The sequence below is a fragment of the Aotus nancymaae genome, unplaced genomic scaffold (assembly GCF_030222135.1).
Source record: "Aotus nancymaae isolate 86718 unplaced genomic scaffold, 86718_ANA_hifiasm-v0.15.2.pri h1tg000010l, whole genome shotgun sequence".
Classification (NCBI taxonomy): domain Eukaryota; kingdom Metazoa; phylum Chordata; class Mammalia; order Primates; family Aotidae; genus Aotus; species Aotus nancymaae.
The window spans coordinates 11,043,562-11,062,490 of NW_026988421.1; the positions used below are offsets into that span (position 1 = coordinate 11,043,562).

Here is an 18,929-nt window from a genome sequence, read left to right on the forward strand (position 1 = left end):
AAGTTTTAAGCAGTCGGTTTATTTCCTAGGGCTGCGTTAACAAAGTACCACAAACAGGGTGACTTAGAAAAAACATGTATCGGCCAGGCGTGGTAGCTGACGCCTGTAATCCTAGCACTTTGGGAGGCCAAGGTGGGTGGATCACCTGAGGTCAGGAGTTCAAGACCAGCCTGGCCATCATGGTGAAACCCCATCTTTAAAAAAAAAAAAAAAAGAAAGAAAGAAAGAAAGAAAAAACATGTATCAAAGAACTAAAACAGATTTACAAGAAAAAAACAAGCCCATTCAAAAGTGGGCGAAGGATATGAACAGACACTTTACAAAAGAAGATATATATGAGGCTAACAAACATATGAAAAAATGCTCATCATCACTGGTCATTAGAGAAATGCAAATCAAAACCACATTGAGATACCATCTGACGTCAGTTAGAATGGTGATCATTAAAAAATCTGGAGAAAACAGATGCTGGAGAGGATGTGGAGAAATAGGAATACTTTTACACTATTGGTGGGAGTGTAAATTAGTTCAACCATTGTGGAAGACAGTGTGGCGATTCCTCAAGGACCTAGGAATAGAAATTCCATTTGACCCAGCGACCCCATTACTGGGTATATATCCAAAGGATATAAATTATTCTACTATAAGGACACATGCACACGAATGTTCATTGCAGCACTGTTTACAATAGCAAAGACCTGGAACCAACCCAAATGGCCATCAATGATAGACTGGACAGACAAAATGTGGCATATATACACCATGGAGTACCATGCAGCCATAAAAAACGATAAGTTCGTATCCTTTGTAGGGACATGAATGAACCTGGAAACCATCATTCTCAGCAAACTGACACAAGAACAGAAAATCAAACACCGCATGTTCTCACACATAGGTGGGTGTTGAACAATGAGAACACATGGACACAGGGAGGGGAGCATCACACACTGGAGTTTGTCAGGGGGAAATAGGGGAGGGACAGTGGGGGGTGGGGAATTGGGGAGAGATAGCATGGGGAGAAATGCCAGATATAGGTGATGGGGAGGAAGGCAGCAAATCACACTGCCATGTGTGTACCTATGCAAGAATCTTGCATGTTCTTCACATGTACCCCAAAACCTAAAATCAATTAAAAGAAAATTTTTTAACCAAAAAAAAAAAAAAAAAAGAAAGAAAGAAAAAACATGTATCATCCCATAGTTCTGGAGGCTCTAAGTAGAAAATTAGGTGCCAGGAAGGCCACAGTTCCTTTGAAAACTATAAGGAAATCCTCCTTCCCTCTTCCTAGCTTCTGGTGGTTGCTGGCAATCATTGGTTTTCCTCGGCTTGCAGCGTAACTCCAACCCCTGCCTTCCTCACCACATGGTATACTTTCTGTGTGTCTGTCTTCACATGGAAAGTTACAGTCTTAGGGGCATACCCTGTTCCAGTAAAACCTCATCTTAACTAACTACATTTGCAATGACGCTATTTCCAAATAAGGTCACATTCTGAGATCCTGGGGATTAGTAATTCAACATATTTGGGAGATGGGAAGACACAATTCAACCCATAATAGATGTTTTAAGTACTGTACACAGTTGCGTAAGATGACACAACTAGGGAATAGCAATGGGAGAACTGTAGTTTGTTATCACCCAGGACTGACTTTTCTTTTTTCCATGTGGGCTGTAGCAGTATCACTCAGGACTTTCTAACCCCAAAATCTTCACTGTCCAACCATCTTCTCACTCTTCCTCCAGATAGACGGTCTTTCCTTGGTTTCTGCAGGGGACTGGTTCCAAGACCCCTCAAAGGTACCAAAATCCCTGGTGTTCAAGTCCTTTATATAAAATAGAATTGTTTTTGCATAAAACCTACATACATCCTCCCTTATACTTTAAATCTTCTCTAGATTACTTATAATATCTAATAAAATGTGAATGTTATGTAAATAGTTGTTATACTGTATTTTTTACTTTCATTTTTATTTTCTTGAGACAGAGTCTTGCTCTGTTGCCCAGGGTGGAGTACAGTGATGCAATCTCTGCTCACTGCAACCTCCACCTCCCGGGTTCAGGCAATTCTCCTGCCTCAGCCTCCCGAGTAGCTGGCACTACAGGTGTGTGCCACCACATCTGGCTAATTTTTGTATTTTTAGTAGAGACAAGGTTTCACCATAGTGACCAGGCTGGTGTCAAATTCCTGACCTCAGATGATTCACCGGCCTCAGCCTCCCAAAGTGCTAAGATTACAGGTGTGAGCTACCATACCTAGCCTGTGTTATTTTTATTGTTGTTGTTTTCTAAATATTTTCAGAGTGTTTGATTGAATCTTCAGATGTGGAAGTTGTGAATACCGAGGGACAATCATGCTATTCTAGTTTCTATAAAGCACAAGTCTGAGGGCCTCCTGGGGAGAGATTCAACACAAAGTAAGGGGGAGCCTCTGACATACCCACAAGTCCTTTTTCTTGTTCATGTATTTTTTTAACTGACAAGTAAAAATTGTTACAAAGTCTTTTTTTAAAACTAGTAACAATGAGTATTTGATAATCATGTGAAAAGAGAAGTATTTCCTTTTGGTCTTGGACAATCATTCAGTAACAATTCCTCTTCATTGGTCTTCTGTACCTTTTTTTTTTTTTTTGGAGACGGAGTCACCCAGGCTGCAGTGCAATGGCACGATCTCAGCTCTCAGTGCAACCTCCGCCTCCCAGGTTCAAGCGATACTCCTACCTCAGCCTCCTGAGTAGCTGGGGAGGTGTGCATAATCACACCCAGCTAATTTTGTATTTTTAGTAGAGACAGGGTTTTACCATGTTAGTCAGGCTGATCTCAAAATCCTGACCTCAAGCAATCAGCCCACCTCAGCCTCCAAAGTATTAGGATAACAGGTGTAAGTCATCGTGCCCAGCCTAGTCTCCTATACTTTTGACCCTCTTCTTTGCTTTTAAAAAAAACTTTAAATATAATTTATAATTTCCAAAAGCAAGGCCACAAACAACAATGATTAAAGAAAGAAAACTTTTACCATCTTAAAAATTATATTCAGGCTGGGCACGGTGGTTCACATCTGTAATCCCACCACTTTGGGAGGCCAAGGTGGGCAGATCACCTGGGGTCAGACGTTCCAGACCAGCCTAGCCAACATGGTGAAACCCTGTCTCTACTAAAAATACAAAAATTAGCTGAGCATGGTGGCAGGTACCTGTAATCCCAGCTACTCAAGAGGCTGAGGCAGGAGAATAGCTTGAACCCAGAAGGCGGAGGTTGCAATGAGGTGAGATCGTGCCACGGCACTCCAGCCTGGGTGACAGAATGAGACCCTGTCTCAAAAAAAAAAAAAATTATTTCACTTCTTCATATCCCCTTTCAATCCACAGCTTTATAGTAAGTATTATCTGGTAAAGATTCTACATTTCATTGTCAAAATGGTCTTGATTACCCTTAACACTCCGATCTTCCACATAAAATTTAGAAGCAACTTACAAAGTCTACCAAAAAAACCTTGATGTGAATTTTGATTGGGATTACCTGAAATTTATCAGATAATTTCGGAAGAAGTGATATCTTTTACGATAGTGCTTATATGAACATGATATTTAGCTTCATTTCTTTCTTTCTTTTTTCTTTTTTTTGAGACAAGGTCTTGGTCTGTCGCCCAGGCTGGAGTGCTGTGCTACAATCACAGCTCACTGCAGCTCAACATCCCAGGCTCAAGCAATCCTCCAGCCTCAGCCTCCTGAGTAGCTGAGACCATAGGCATGGGCTACCACACCCAGCTAATTTTTGTGTGTGTATTTTCTGTAGAGATGGGGTTCTGCCATGTTGTCCAGGCTGGTCTGGAACTCCTGAAGCAACCCCCTACCTTGGTCTCCCAGAATGCTGGGATTATAGGCAGGAACCACCATGCCCAGCCTAGCTCCATTTCTTGAGGTCACCTTTTACATTCTTCAATTCTGTTTTGTAGTTTATCTCCATAAAGCTCACGGGTACTTTTCTTGGACTTTTTTCCTACAAAGCCTGAAGTTTTATAATTGTATAATATCTCTGTTATAAATATATAGTATCTTCTTTTTCAATTATAATTTTTAACTGGTTATTTCTATGGTACAGGAATGTTACTAATTTACCTATGCTGATTTTATATAATGGACTTGCAAAAAACTCTTGTATTGGTGCTAAGGGTATTTCTAGAGTTCTCCTGATTTTCCATGTAGACAATCATGTCTCGTCAAATTAAAGGTGTTCTCTGTCTCCAACCCTTCCATTGGAGACAGAGAACACTGAGTGCTCTGACAGGATAGGATCACCAACAGGATGCTGAGCAATACCTATCATCTTGTTCCCTTTCCATTGCTGGCTTTCTTACTTCCTAACCTCTCTGGCTCTTGCCTGATCTGGTCTGAGTTTCCTGAAAGAAGCTGAACAAAAGCTAAGGCCTCCCTAGGTAGCCATGTGTTGTTGCAATGGTCGGTATGTGGATAGCTATCCCACCTCAAAGCCTATGTCACCCACATAAAATCAAACACAGCAAAGATAAAGTGCAGACTTTCAGACACTGCTTGGACTTGAAAATATACACTTCAGGGCCGGGCGCGGTGGCTCATGCCTGTAATCCCAGCACTTTGGGAGGCCGAGGTGGGTGGATCACGAGGTCAAGAGATCGAGACCATCCTGGTCAACATGTTGAAACCCCGTCTCTACTAAAAATACAAAAAATTAGCTAGGCATGGTGGCACGTGCCTGTAATCCCAGCTACTCAGGAGGCTGAGGCAGAAGAATTGCCTGAACCCAGGAGGCGGAGGTTGCGGTGAGCCAAGATCGCGCCATTGCACTCCAGCCTGGGTAACAAGAGTGAAACTCCGTCTCAAAAAAAAAAAAAGAAAATATATACTTCAGCTTCAAAACAGTAAAACTAAGCATTTAATCTGGGGACATGACAGCTTCCTAGGGGCCTACCAAAGGTACCAAAAATTATAATATATCTTTATTTATTTATGTCTAAGTAGCTGTAGATATCAGCATTCCTTTACGCTTTTTTCTTTCTATACACACACACACACACAGAGAGAGAGATATATCCACATATATAAATATGTACTTTTTTTTTTTCTGAGAGAAGATCTCACTCTTGTTGCCCAGGCTGGACAGCTCACTGCAGCCTCAACTTCCCTGGCTCAGGTGATCCTCCCTCCTCAGCCTCCTGAATAGCTGGGACTGCTGGCGTGTGCCACCATGCCCTGCTAGTTTTTGTATTTTTAGTAGAGACATGGTTTCACCATGTTGGCTAGGCTGGTCTCAAAACTCCTGGCCTCAAGTGATCTGCCCACCTCGGCCTCCCACAGTACTGGGATTATAGACATGAGCCACCACACTCAGCCAGATGTTAACTAAAATGTTCTATATATCATTTCCCATCTATGCAACTGAATTCACTTAACTTATTTCAAGTATCTAACATTCAATTCTTAAGTAGAATTATCACAAGCATTTAACACAATTATATAAAACAACATTAACCATCTAATTTCTTGAAGAAATTATTTAAGATGGCCAATAAGGCTCATGACACTTATTATTTTCACAAATCAGAGGCTGACTTCAAGCCTTTTGCTGAATATTAATTTGAAAATGTCCATATGCTTGGCATCTTCTATCAACAACAAATCCCAGCAGCCTAGGTTCTACTGAAGGCTTGACACAAGCCCCTCATTAGATCTGTGATGTACCTCTGTAAATCATATCCTATCTTTAGACACAGACGCCATGATTAGCACCTCATGAGTGATGGCATCACTTAAAATGTAATCTCTGTGAGCAGCATCAAGACAAGCTGTCTTGTAAATAAAGTCAGCTCCACTGTGAGTGATGTTACTCACCAATGTATATAGGACCTACATTTCTTAAAGAAACTCATAAAGAAATAAAGCACTCGTACCTCTAGTTTTTCACTGAACTCCTCAGTATAGGGAATAAATCGACTATCTGTGTCCCCCTTGTAAAACCAAGTACAGCGTCTCACTTCGGCAGGCTCCTCTTCCCAGTACACAGCCTTCCTTATTCGGTCATAGAGGTAAACATCGTAGCGCCCTCCATCCGTGCCAAGAACCACGCTCTCCGGATCTGGCTGAACTAGAGAACAAAATTAACACTTTTCCTGACTGATACAAGGCATATTTTAAAATAATAAATAATCCGCTGGGCACACTGGCTCATGCCTGTAGTCCCAACTCTGAGAGGCCAAGACAGGTGGATCATTTGAGGTCAGGAGTTCAAGACTAGCCTAGCCAACATGAGGAAACCCCCATCTCTACTAAAAATACAAAAATTAGCTGGGTATGGTGGCTCATGCCTATAATTCCAGCTACTCAGGAGGCTGAGGCAGGAGAATCATTTGAATCCAGGATGCAGAGATTGCAGTGAGCCCAGATTGCGCTACTGTGCTCCAGCCTGGGCAACAGAGTAAGACTCTGTCTCAAAAAAATATAAATAAAATAATAAATAATGAATATGGTGACTACTCAATCTTTAAAGACAAAAAACTAAGCTCATTTTTATTTAAAAATAGAAGTTTAAGATTAATTTGTGCTGTTCAAAATTATGACTCTTCTTAAGTAGAAAAGAAACAGCTGCCAGGGCAAACTTTAAAAGCATAATTCAAATAACTGATGGATTTGTTTTTAAATCAGAGCAGTATTATCTACATACAGCAATGCTCCATGGAATATGTTTCTAAAGGCCATTAATAGGTTGATTTTTTAAGTCCACAATCAAATATTACCAGGATAAACAAATAAACATATTTCTACACTGCAGGACTTCTCAGAGCCTTAATGCACTCCTGTGCACCATTTCTCTCAAGACCTAGATATAGAGAGCAGCATTTCCAAAACTCATCTGATCATGGAACCCTTTCTTCACAGAGCATCTCCAGGACTGGGAGGTCCACAGAAAACCCTTTATAAATGCCACCATAACTACAAATAAAAGGGAAACAGAAAAATTGAAACCTGAATTATACGAACTAATCAACTTCTCTGATTCAAAATACCTTTAAACTATGAAGTAAATAACTAAAACATTTCTTTAAATACCTTACCCAGATAACTCAGGACTTACATTAATATCATCATCTTAAGGTACAGAGTCTGGGGTCTACAAAAATTATTTGACATTCACAGAAAATAGACCATGGATAAATACTCATTCCTTCTCTTCCTAAAATCAGATATGAATAACGTATGACCAGTGCTTACCTGAATTATAGATTTCTTCAAGATTCAAAGAGTCAAACACACTAAAAGGCATCCACAGTTGTTTGTATTCTACCTCCTTGCAGTAAAACCAGTGGGGCTGAATGGGCTCATATGGGTTTTGAAGTAGAAAAGGAGGTGGCATTTGAACAGAGGGAGCCCCAGGTCTAGCAAGTATCTGCTGCTGTACTGGTGACTGCACTGAAGGAGGAACCTGGAGGAGACGGCAAAGTGAAGACTGTCATGCTTGTCCAAAAGAACTCTGAATATGCTTCACACCCAAACTGATGTTAGTAGTAATAATCCTACTTATATTTTTGGACAATTATTTAGTGCAATAACTAGACCCCAAAGCAATTTTAAAAAGAATTATTAAACCTAACGAAACCCCAAATCAAGGATAAATGCTGAAGGTGAAGGATACCTATACCTCATTTACCCTGATGTGATGATTACACATTGCATGCCTTTATCAAAATATCTCATGTAACCCATAAACATATACACCTATTATGTACCCACAAAAATTAAAAATTTAGAAAAAAATCAATTACAAAGTGAACTAGCCTTTCTCACATAACACCTTTATAGAAGTCAATCTAGCAATACATCTCCCATGATTTATTTAACCTTTAAAATGTGTCTATTCCTTGACCTAGTCATTCAATTTCTAAGAATTTGTCCTAAAGATATAATTATAAAAACAAATAGGCCAGGCACAGTAGCTCATGCCTGTAATCCTAGCACTCTAGGAGGCTGAGGCAGGTGGATCATTTAGACCATAATCCCAAGTGATCATTTAGCCCATAATCCCAGAACTTTAGGAGGTCAGGAGTTCCAGACCAGCCTGGCCAAATGGTGAAACCCTGTCTCCACTAAAAATACAAAAATTAGCCAGGCGTGGTGGCACATGCCTGTAATCCCAGCTATTTAGGAGGTTGAGGCAGGAGAATTGCTTGAACCCAAGAGGGGGAGGGTACAGTAAGCTGAGATCATTCCACTGAACTCCAGCCTGGGTGACAGAGTAAGACTCCTTCTCAAAAAATAAAATAAAAATAAAAATTTACCCACAAGGATGTACACCAAAAGGTTATTTAAAATAGGAAATCACTGGAAATAATTGAAATGTCTAACAGAGGCTGGAGGTGGTGGCTCACGCCTGTAATCCAAGCACTTTGGAGGCCAAGGCGGGCGGATCACCTGAGGTCAGGAGTTCAAGACCAGCCTGACCAACATGGTGAAACCCCGTCTTTAAAAAAAAAAAAAAGAAATGTCTAACAGAAACCTGATCAAGTAATATTTCACTCAAATGCTAGATCCTCTAGAACCATTAAAAATGTCTTATATCCTTCCTGCAGGAGATAGCTAAAAAATAATAATAAGTAAATAAACAAAAATAAAAGTTTTAGAGGATAGACACAATGGTTCACACCTATAATCCCAGAACTTTGGGTGGCCAAGAAAAAGAGGACCATTTGCCAGGACTTCAAGACCAACATGAGCAACACAGCAATACCCTGTTTCTACTAAACAAAAAAAAAATTTAAAAATCACCCAGACATGGTGGGGCACACCTGTAGGCCCAGCTACTCCAGAGACTGAGGTGGGAGGATCACTTGCACTCAGTAGTTCAAGGTTGCAGTGGGCTGTAATCACACCACTGCACTCCAGCCTGGGTGACAGAGCAAGACCTCCCATGTCTTTAAAAAAAAAAAAAAAAGAAGAAGAAAAAATAATAATAATTTTGAATGTTTTAGAAAAAAATCTTAATAACACTTAAGGTATGTTCACAAAAAAAAATAGATAATAGAAACCATAGGTACTATATGATGTTTGCCAAAAAAAGACACATAACAAAATGAAAACAGTGGTTATCTACGGACATTTTTTATTAAATTGGGTATTCTGCATTTTTCAAAATTTCTACAATAAAAATGATTTTAAAACCAAAATATACTTATGTTTAAATTTTTTAATTAAAAACTATTTTTGGCCAGGTGTGGTGGCTCACAGCTGTAATCTCCCTGTCTCAAAAAAATATATCATTTAGCCCATAATCTCAGAACTTTGGGAGGTCAGGGTAGGAGGACTGCTTGAGCCCAGGAGTTTGTGACCAGCCTGAGCAACACAGTGAGACCTCATTTCTACAAAACATAAAAAAAAAATTAGCCAAGCATGGCAGCACGTGCCTGTGGTCCCAGCTACTGGTGAGGCTGAGGTAGGGGAATCATTTGAACCTGAGAAGTCGAGGCTACAGTGAGCCATTATCGTGCCACTGCACTCTAGCCTGAGTGACAGAGCAAGACCTGGCTTCAAAATAAAAAAAATATATATATATATATATATATAAAATACACACACAATTTATATATATACATATATATATAAAATCATTTTGAAGTATTATGTCAACACTAAATTTCCTGAGATCTACAGCTGCACAGTGGTTATGTAGAAGAATGTTCTTACGCTTAGTAAATGCACACCAAGAATTTAGGAATAAAGAATCATAATGTATTTTACTGACCTTCAATATTTCCCCAAAATTGCATATACAGAGAGAGAGAAAGAAATGAAGTGGGGAAGGGAGGAAAAAGGGAGGGGCAGGAGGAGGAGGAGGAGGAGGAAGGGGCAGGAGAGAGGGATGGGGAAGGGAGGAGGGCTCGTATATAGCAGGGTGTGTACATGCACAAATTAGAAAACAAATGGGACAAAACATTAATGAGAAGTAAACCTGGATTAAGGATATTACAGTGCTCTTTGTACTATTTTTATTGTTGCAACTTTTTCTCAAGTTTGAAATGATCATATTTTAAATTCTTACCTAAAAACCTTTTTAAAAATTTAATCAACAAACTACAATTAGTTTGTTATAGTTAGCAAAATACTAACTATACCACAGGTCATGAATCTGGTAACTTTTCAGAATGCCGAAATCCAACACTGTCAAAAATTTGTGTACTGGTACGATTTAAATGAAATGATAAAACAGAGTCCATTCTCTATCTCTAATAGAGAAGTTAGTTACATTCTGATTACAATAGTGCTATCTCCACCATGCTGAAATATGTTCTTAATTCTTTTTAATCATTTTTCTTTTTGTTTAATTCAGTTGATTTTTCTTTGGAAATCAAACGAACAGTGAATTGAGAAAACTGTATAAGGGAATTTCATAAAATTTACCCGATGTGTATGTTATTTCATCAACTCCCCCTGAGATGGAGTTTAACTGATCTAGATCCAAACTCCATAAATATAAATGAAATTACTGAAGTAATCCATGTTAGTCCCTGTAATTGAGTATTCTGATTGACTAGTATAATTGAAAGATGAAAAAGTAGCAGTCTTCAACTGCTTCAACTCTCACATGTCTCCAGACAACACTTTTTATTTTTACCTTACTCTAAAATCTGGAAATACTGAAATGTAGCTAACTCATAAAAATCAATTACTATTTCAATAAGCAGGTAATATACATTAAAATATGAGCCATCCAATGAGCTATCTTTAAGACAATGTTTACTTCATGTAGCTTACAAAGAATATCCTCTGAAACTAATTTGTCATCATATTGATTATAAGATATGAAATGTTTTTTAACACATAGGTTCAGGTGAGAGAGAAGAAACAAGTGAGTAAGTAGGACACAAAAACACGTCTCCATACCGGTGGCAAAGATCCTGGAGGCATCTGGTACATCTGAACAGGGGGTCCAGAAGGTGGAGGATGAGCAGGAGGGCCTGGTGTTTGGCACTGCTGCAGCTGGGGTGGTGCAATGTAAGGATTAGCTCTGCTGCTGCCAGGAGTATGACGATATGGATTGTATCCTGGTTGGGGGATTCCTTGGGGTGGGCTCCCAAAATTTGAAGGAGGGAGACTACTTGGCTGAGAAGGCAGGTAAGTATTTGTTCCCATCAGTGAGGAAGGTGGAGCACCAGGTTGAGCCTTCGAAATGGGTGGTGAAAATGCATTTGAGATATCTTGGGATCCAGTTGTAAAAGGGAGAGTAGTCAGGGGCTTGGGGAATGCTGATTGTCCAACTGAGGTTGCTGCAGTTGTTAATGGTGACTGTCCAATATTCCCAAAAGGATCACTGCTGCTTGATACCTGAGAAAAATAACTAAATGTCTGTGGGGTAGATGTGTGAATAGAAGTCTGACCAAGGAAGCTGTCCTCCTCACCAACATCTGTGGAATCCTCTGAAACAGAACAGGAAAGCAAGTGGTTTAAAAGGTAGTCTATCATTCTGCAGACACGATTCCAGAAGGAAGAGCTAGCAATTATACCTCCTTATTTGTTCTTCAAACTTATATTTCTGCATTACAGACAAAAAAAAACAAACCTGTTTTTTCTTTCTTTGAAAACTTGTTTCTCAGAAATGAAAAACTAGAAAACATGAATAAGAAAACACAAAAAGAGGAAAAAATTATAATTCACTCATAAGCCCACCTCCCAGAGACAATCACACTGCTAACGTTTTGCTACATACCCTTCCATACTTTTTAAATAAATACAAACCGTTATTTGTTATTTTGTAAATATATATTTGTATATGGGAGAAGTTTTTAAAAATAAAAACAAAATCTATACTATTTTTACTTTTTTTTTTTTTGAGACAGTGTCTTACTCTGTCACCCAGGCTGGAGTGTAGTGGTGAGATCTCGGCTCACTGCAACCTCCACCTCCCAGGTTCAAGCAATGCTCATGCCTCAACCTCCCGAGTAGCTGGGATTACAGGGGCCCAGCACAATGCCCAGCTAATTTTTGTTTTTTGGGAGGTTTTTTTGGTAGAGATGAGGTTTCACCATGTTGGCCAGGCTGGTCTTGAACTCCTGACCTCAAGTGATTTGCCCGCCTTGGCCTCCCAAAGTGCTGGGATTGCAAGCATGAGCCACCACACTCGGCCTTATATACTATCTTTTATCTTTTTTTCTTGGTAAAAAATAATTCAGTTTTTACTCCACTACCCGAATACAAATAATTTCATTTCTATAGTGATAAAAAGAGTTTAAAGATAACTCTGTTGACAAGAAAGGGTGTGTCAGGACTCTTAACTACAAAGCACTTACTGTACAGATGAATATAGGCATTTGTATTCCCAAGGCAAAGTAGAGCAACCATTAATTGTCATTTCCTAAAATCATGCACTATCACATATTTATCATTATAGAACATCAAATTGCTGAAAAAGTCACTTTCTTTTTTTTTGTTGTTTTGAGACAGAGTTTCGCTCTTGTTACCCAGACTGGAGTGCAATGGCGCGATCTCGGTTCACTGCAACCTCCGCCTCCTGGGTTCAAGCAATTCTCCTGCCTCAGCCTCCCAAGTAGCTGGGACTACAGGCATGCGCCACCATGCCCAGTTAATTTTTGTATTTTTTAGTAGAAACGGGGTTTCACCATGTTGACCAGGATGGTCTCGATCTCTTGACCTCGTGATCCACCCGCCTCGGCCTCCCAAAGTGCTGGGATTACAGGCATGAGCCACCGCATCCGGCCCGAAAAAGTCACTTTCTAACCAAGGGAAGGTCTCCTCCCATCCCTTTGCCCAACTTGATCTTCACTGTGGGTATTAACAATCCAAACAATTTAGCTTCTGTTCTACTACCAAGTTGTAAAAAAAAAAAAGCATTTTCCCTGTTATATCACCTCAAAAGTCGACCTTACTATTATTCCTTACTAAACTTTTATGTTCCCTAGCTTGTAGCTTTCATCTCATCTTCCTCCTCCCAATCTTTCCTGCTCTTGCCTCATTCCCTTTTACTTCCGTGCTGGGGGCATGGAGTCCATCAGAGGGCTGCACTCACTCACAGCACACAGGCACACATTGGTGCCCCTCCTTGGAGATCTGCCAAAAGGTAGCCTTCTTCTAAGCTCTGGACTCCAAGCTTCTTTTTTTTTTTGAGACAGAGTTTTGCTCTTATTGCCCAGGCTGGAGTGCAATGGCACTATCTCAGCTCACCGCAACCTCCACCTACTGGGTTCAAATGATTCTCTTGCCTCAGCCTCCCGAGTAGCTGAGATTACAGGCATGTGCCACCACACCCAGCTAATTTTGTATTTTTAGTAGAGACGGGGTTTCTGCCTGTTGGTCAGGCTGGTCTCGAACTCCCAACCGCAGGTGATCCGCCCGCCTTGGTCTCCCAAAGTGCTGGGATTACAGATGTGAGCCACTGCACCTGGCCTGCTCCAAGCTTCTTGACCTCTGCTGAGACTAGGGCTTGAGCTTCTTCTCTTTTTATTTATTTATTTTTTTTTTGAGATAAAGTCTCCCTCTGTCGTCAGGTGTCAGGCTGGAGTGCAGTGGTGTGATCTTGGCTTACTGCAACCTCCACTTCCCGGGTTCAAGCAATTCTCCTGCCTCAGCCTCTGGAATAGCTGGGGCTACAGGTGCGTGCTAACATACCCGACTAATTTTTTGTATTTTAGTAGAGACAGGGTTTCACCATGTTTGCCAGGATGGTCTCCATCTCTTGACCTCGTATCTGCCCATCTCAGCCTCCCAAAGTGTTGGGATTACAAGCATGAGCCACTGTACCCGGCCTAGGGCTTGAGTTTCTAAGCTGCTCTTATAATTCACACACATCTGTTTAACTAAAATACTCCACTATTCAAAATACTCCTCTTGATAGCTTTTTTTAACTAAAAATAAAACATACCTTGCTGCACAAGGCCCTGTGTCTGCTTGTATCATTCCACTTCCTGATATATTTCCAGCTCCCACCCCTCTTTTCAGGTCAGTAACCCTCACTTGGACTTACCTGTATTTCTTAGTTCACTGACAACAATTAAAAGCATGAGGCCAGGGCGGTGGCTCACTCCTGTAATCTCAGCACTTTGGGAGGCCAAGGTGGGCAGATCATGAGGTCAAGAGATCAAGACCATCCTGACCAACATGGTGAAACCTCGTCTCTCTTAAAAATACAAAAATTAGCTGGGCGTGGTGGCACACACCTGTAGTCCTAGCTACTCGGAAGGCTGAGGTAGGAGAATCACTTGAACCCGGGAGGCAGAGGTTGCAGTGAGCCAAAATCACACCACTGCACTCCAGCCTGGGCAACAGAGCAAGACTCCGTTTCAAAAAATAATAATAAAGCATGAAAAAAAAAACTTCAGCGGTATCGTTCACCCTTTAGAAAAACTTCAGGTCAAACTGGTACAATAAACTTTTTTCTGATTAGCATCAACTACAGATGAAATGCTCTCCACACACTGCTACCCTAGACTCAGGGGCACTTTCTCATTTCATTCGGACACATGTCATCATCTAAAGCCACAATTTTAACTGGCATTTGTATATTTGTGACACTCCTAACTCTGTCTCAAAACCAGACTGTACTCATGTGTTCCAGAACTTGTTTACCAACTACTTCCTCAATATTTCTGGCAGACTCAGCCACATATACCTCATAGTTAGTAAGCCTAAAACGGAGTTTATTATCTTAACTACCTCCCACCGTGCTCTTTTTTCCATAGATGTTTGCCAACATCCATTCAGACATTCAAACCAGAAACCTCAGGTCTCAGACTCCTCCCTCTCTCTCATACCCTTCATTTAATCATTCAAATACTCATTCAAGAAACATTTATTCAGGACACATTATGTGCCAGGTACAGAGCTCAGTCTTGGGTCTAAAACTAAACAAAAATGGGCCTCTGTGCTGACAGATAGAGCTGACACTGACCTTCTGTGAGTCCCTAAGTCTCTACAACTGTATAGTGTACACATCTTACACATCTGCTCCCTGTTCTTCACACCCAATATGGCTGACTCAGGCTAGACTGCCATCACCACTGCCAGCCTCTCACTAAGCCTCCCAACCAAATCCTCTTGCTACAGTCAACCTTATTGCAGTGCAACCAAAGAAAACTCAGTCTTTCTGAAACACACATCTAATTTCACCGCCTTGTTGAAAATCCTTCAAAGGCTCTGAAACACCCCACAAGATGAACTACAAACTCCTCCCGAATGTTATATATGCAGCCCATAGACCACTGAGGCCACTCCACTGCACATGCTCTGGGAGGAGACAAAGGTGAAGGGACAGGAGAGAAGGACAAGCTCCATCCGTGTCCCATGCCCCCAACCACTAACTCCTGCCAAATCTGCAGATTTTCTCACACCTTCAGACTTCGCATATGCCTATCTCTCAGACTCCTTCACTTCTATGTATCCTTCAACACTCAGCTCAAGCACCACCTCCCCAAAGAGGCCCTGAAGGCCTAAGGGACATCCATTCCCCCTCTCAGCCAGCCTGAGACCCACAGCATTCACAGCCGCCTATCAATCCCTCTTTCTAACTGTTCTAAACCTGTATCACAGTTGCTTACACAGGTGGGTATGTGTGTATACATATATCCTGTGCAGTCATTGAGGGCAGGGCTGTCTGCTCTTCTATGTCTCCCAGCTTCTGGAACAGGGCCTGGCAAATAGAAGCTGCTCAATCCATGTCTGGTTTTTTTTTTCTTTTTTGAGACAGTCTCACTCCGTCACCCAGGCTGGAATGCAGTGGCATGACCTCAGCTCAATGCAACTCCGCCTCAAGTGAGTCTCGTGCCTCAGGCTCCCAAGTAGCTGGGATTACAGGAGCCCGCCACCACGCCCAACGAATTTTTGTATTTTTAGTATAGATAGGGTTTTGCCATGTTGGCCAGGCTGGTTTTGAACTCCTAACCTCAGGTGATCCACCCACCTCAGCCACTCAAAGTGCTGGGACTACAGGTGTGAGCCACGTGCCCAGTCTTCAATGTCTGTTGAATGTATGAAATTGCTTTCTGTGACTCTCTTTCACTTATAGGATTAACTGTTGCTTCCAAGGAGACAGGTTCTTCTTTTGTGTCTAGAAATTCTGGGAGTGGGTTTCTGAGATTTTTAGAGATGAATTTTAGTTCTAAAAATTATTAATGTTCACACACACACACACACACACACACACACACACACACAGTCTCCAAGAAATAAGAGCATTAAAGACAGATATAGCTATCCTAGACTTAACAATGAAAATATTTAGCATGAATTCATGGTGACACTCACAAACCAAATACCATATAGCAAGGAAGATGGACATAACCAAACAACTTTAATGATGCAGAAGATGATTTGAAAACCCCAGGTAGGCCAGGCGCGGTGGCTCACGTCTATAATCCCAGCACTTTGGGAGGCCGAGACGAGTGGATCACGAGGTCGAGAGATCGAGACCATCCTGGTCAACATGGTGAAACCCCGTCTCTACTAAAAATACAAAAATTAGCTGGGCATGGTGGCTGGTGCCTGTAATCCCAAGTACTCAGGAGGCTGAGGCAGGAGAATTGCTTGAACCCAGGAGACGGAGGTTGCAGTGAGCCAAGATCGCGCCATTGCACTCCAGTCTGGGTAACAAGAGTGAAACTCCATCTCAAAAAAAAAAAAAAAACCCCAGGTATAGCCTTGTTTATTCCTGCATCCTCCCACAGCATAATGCTCCGACCATGCTGGTTCTTCACCAAAGACAGCAACGCCTAACCTTTCAACCACAGGTCAAAATGAGACACAGTATTTCTGACTCTCATCCTTTCACTCATTCAATAAACGTCTACTGAATAATTGGTCTACTGCACACCACACACCATTCCAGGCAGTGGGGATATAATCGTGAATAAAACTAAGTTTTGCTTTCATGGCCTTACATTCTAGTGGGGTGGAATAAACATATATGCGTACATGTCAGGGAGTGACAAGCATCAAAAAGAAACATAACGCAGGGGCAGGGGAACCTCCATGTACAGCTGTTCCCAGTGTGCCTGTCTTCGTTTCTCCATGAAAGTGTCTTCAGTCCCTCAAACAAGAATAAATTATTCACTGGAAATTCAGCATCCAAAGAGGATCTACGTACTAGGCCCTAAACAAGATCCTGGAAATAAAAAGGCAATTAGGTCATAGCTGCAAACTTGAAGAAGACCACAGTCCAAATGGAGAGCATTTATTTCACATACATTAAATCACACTGTCTTGCAGGCACTATACTTAGTGCCTTGCAAAAACTAAAGCACTTCTAATTACAATTCTGTGAGGCTATACATATATAGGAACTGAAGCACAGAGAGGTAACGTAACACGCCTACAGTCATACAGCAAGTTACTGGCAGGGCCAGGACAGGAATACAGACAGTCTGTGCTCCTAAACACCATGCTCTCCGGACTATGCCACATAATCATCAAAAAGCAATCTCCCTGGACAATAATACAAATATGAAAAAAGAGCTAGGAGTGCACATAGGAGTGGGGGCCTAAGGGAACAAGAAAAAGCTTCTTAAAAGTGATGGATTGTCTTGAAAGATGAGGAATGGGTGGGGAGCTCATGCCTGTAATCTCAACACTTTGGGAGGCCGAGGCAGGCAGATCACTTAAGGTCAGGAGTTCGAGATCAGCCTGGCCAACATGGTGAAACCCCGTCTCTACTATAAATACAAAAACTAGCTGGGCATGGTGGCGCACACCTGTATGCCTGTAGTCCCAGCTACTTGGGAGGCTGAGGCAGGAGAATGAACCAGGGAGGTGAAGACTGCAGTGAGCCGATAATCGTGCCACTGCAACCTGGGCAACAGAACAAGACAGCATCTCAAAATAAAAAAAAAATAAAAAATAAAGATGAAGAATGGATTTTATATCTCTGCTTCACAAATATTACAAGCCTATCAGAGAAGAGGGGACCAGTCCATCTTACAAGATATTTTACTGTAACCTAGAAGATATCCTACTGTATCGCAACACTCTCCTACTAGGAGAGAGCGTACCCTATCTAGCAAAGGGGCACAGTCCATCCTAGGATGTATCTTACTGTATCCTACGAGTCTTCTAGTGGGAGATACTACTACTGTACCCTATGAGAGGACCACTGTTTAATTTATTTGCATTCCCTATGAGCACCTGGTGTACCAATGGGTGTTCAGCAAAGATCTGCGGAATGCCAGTGCACGCGTGTCCAGCACTCTGGACAACTTGGAATAGATGGTTTCTGCAATGAAAAGCAAGTCTCATCACCTGCCGCCTCCAAGACCCTAAATCCCCCGACACACTCAAACCTGGCCACTGGTGATCCTGGCAAACTACCCAGAGGGTAGCTCGAGGCAGAAGGAAAACCTCCCGTCTGACCCTTGTCACCGCACGAGACGGGACCGCCCTCTTATTACCTCCGGGCAAGAGCAGGGAGGCCGGGGAAGCGGAGGCCTGGGTAACTGGGATGAAGGGCACATTGAAGTTGAACTCCGTGGCCGAGGAGGAGAAAAGTAAGTTAGTGCCCGACGAGGAGATGGAGGCGCCGCTGCTGCCATCGTTAGGTTTTCTCTCGGCCATGGCTGCGGCCCACCGTACCTTACACGTCTCCGAGGACCCGATGCTCCGCACTGACCGGAAACCGATCACCCTCCTAGCCAGCGCACTTCCACACTTGCGCACAGGAGCCGGAACTACGGGAGACTACTCAGCCGCCCTCTCCCTTCCCGTAGCCGATGCCGCCAGAAATCAACATGGCAGCGCTGTCTTCACGCCCGAGTCTAGCACGTGACACCCTCGGAGTCGAACGAGGGTTGGGGCGGAGGCCCGGCGGGAGCGTGGGGGCGTGGTTCCTGCAGGTTCTGGGTGGACAGGCGAATTGACGTGCAATTGACCCTGAAAGTCACAGGTTGTGGCGGGTAGCTCTGGGCTTCCTAGA

General features: G+C 42.1%; 1 protein-coding gene across 2 annotated transcripts in view; it reads right to left on the reverse strand.

Annotated features, from left to right (window-relative positions):
* Window positions 1-18,713, reverse strand: part of SEC23IP (SEC23 interacting protein) — a 54,811-nt gene extending 36,098 nt beyond the window's left edge. Inside the window, exons 1-4 of one of the 2 annotated variants that reach the window (XM_064373794.1) lie at window positions 18,409-18,713; window positions 10,904-11,436; window positions 7,241-7,451; window positions 5,923-6,116 (exon numbers count right to left, since the gene is read on the reverse strand). In XM_064373794.1, the coding sequence (XP_064229864.1) occupies window positions 5,923-6,116; window positions 7,241-7,451; window positions 10,904-11,436; window positions 18,409-18,571 (1,101 nt within the window). In that variant the 5' untranslated portion in view covers window positions 18,572-18,713. The remainder of the gene's footprint in view (window positions 1-5,922; window positions 6,117-7,240; window positions 7,452-10,903; window positions 11,437-18,408) is intronic. The other variant, XM_064373795.1, reaches the window with a different exon arrangement.
* Window positions 18,714-18,929: the final 216 nt, after the last annotated feature.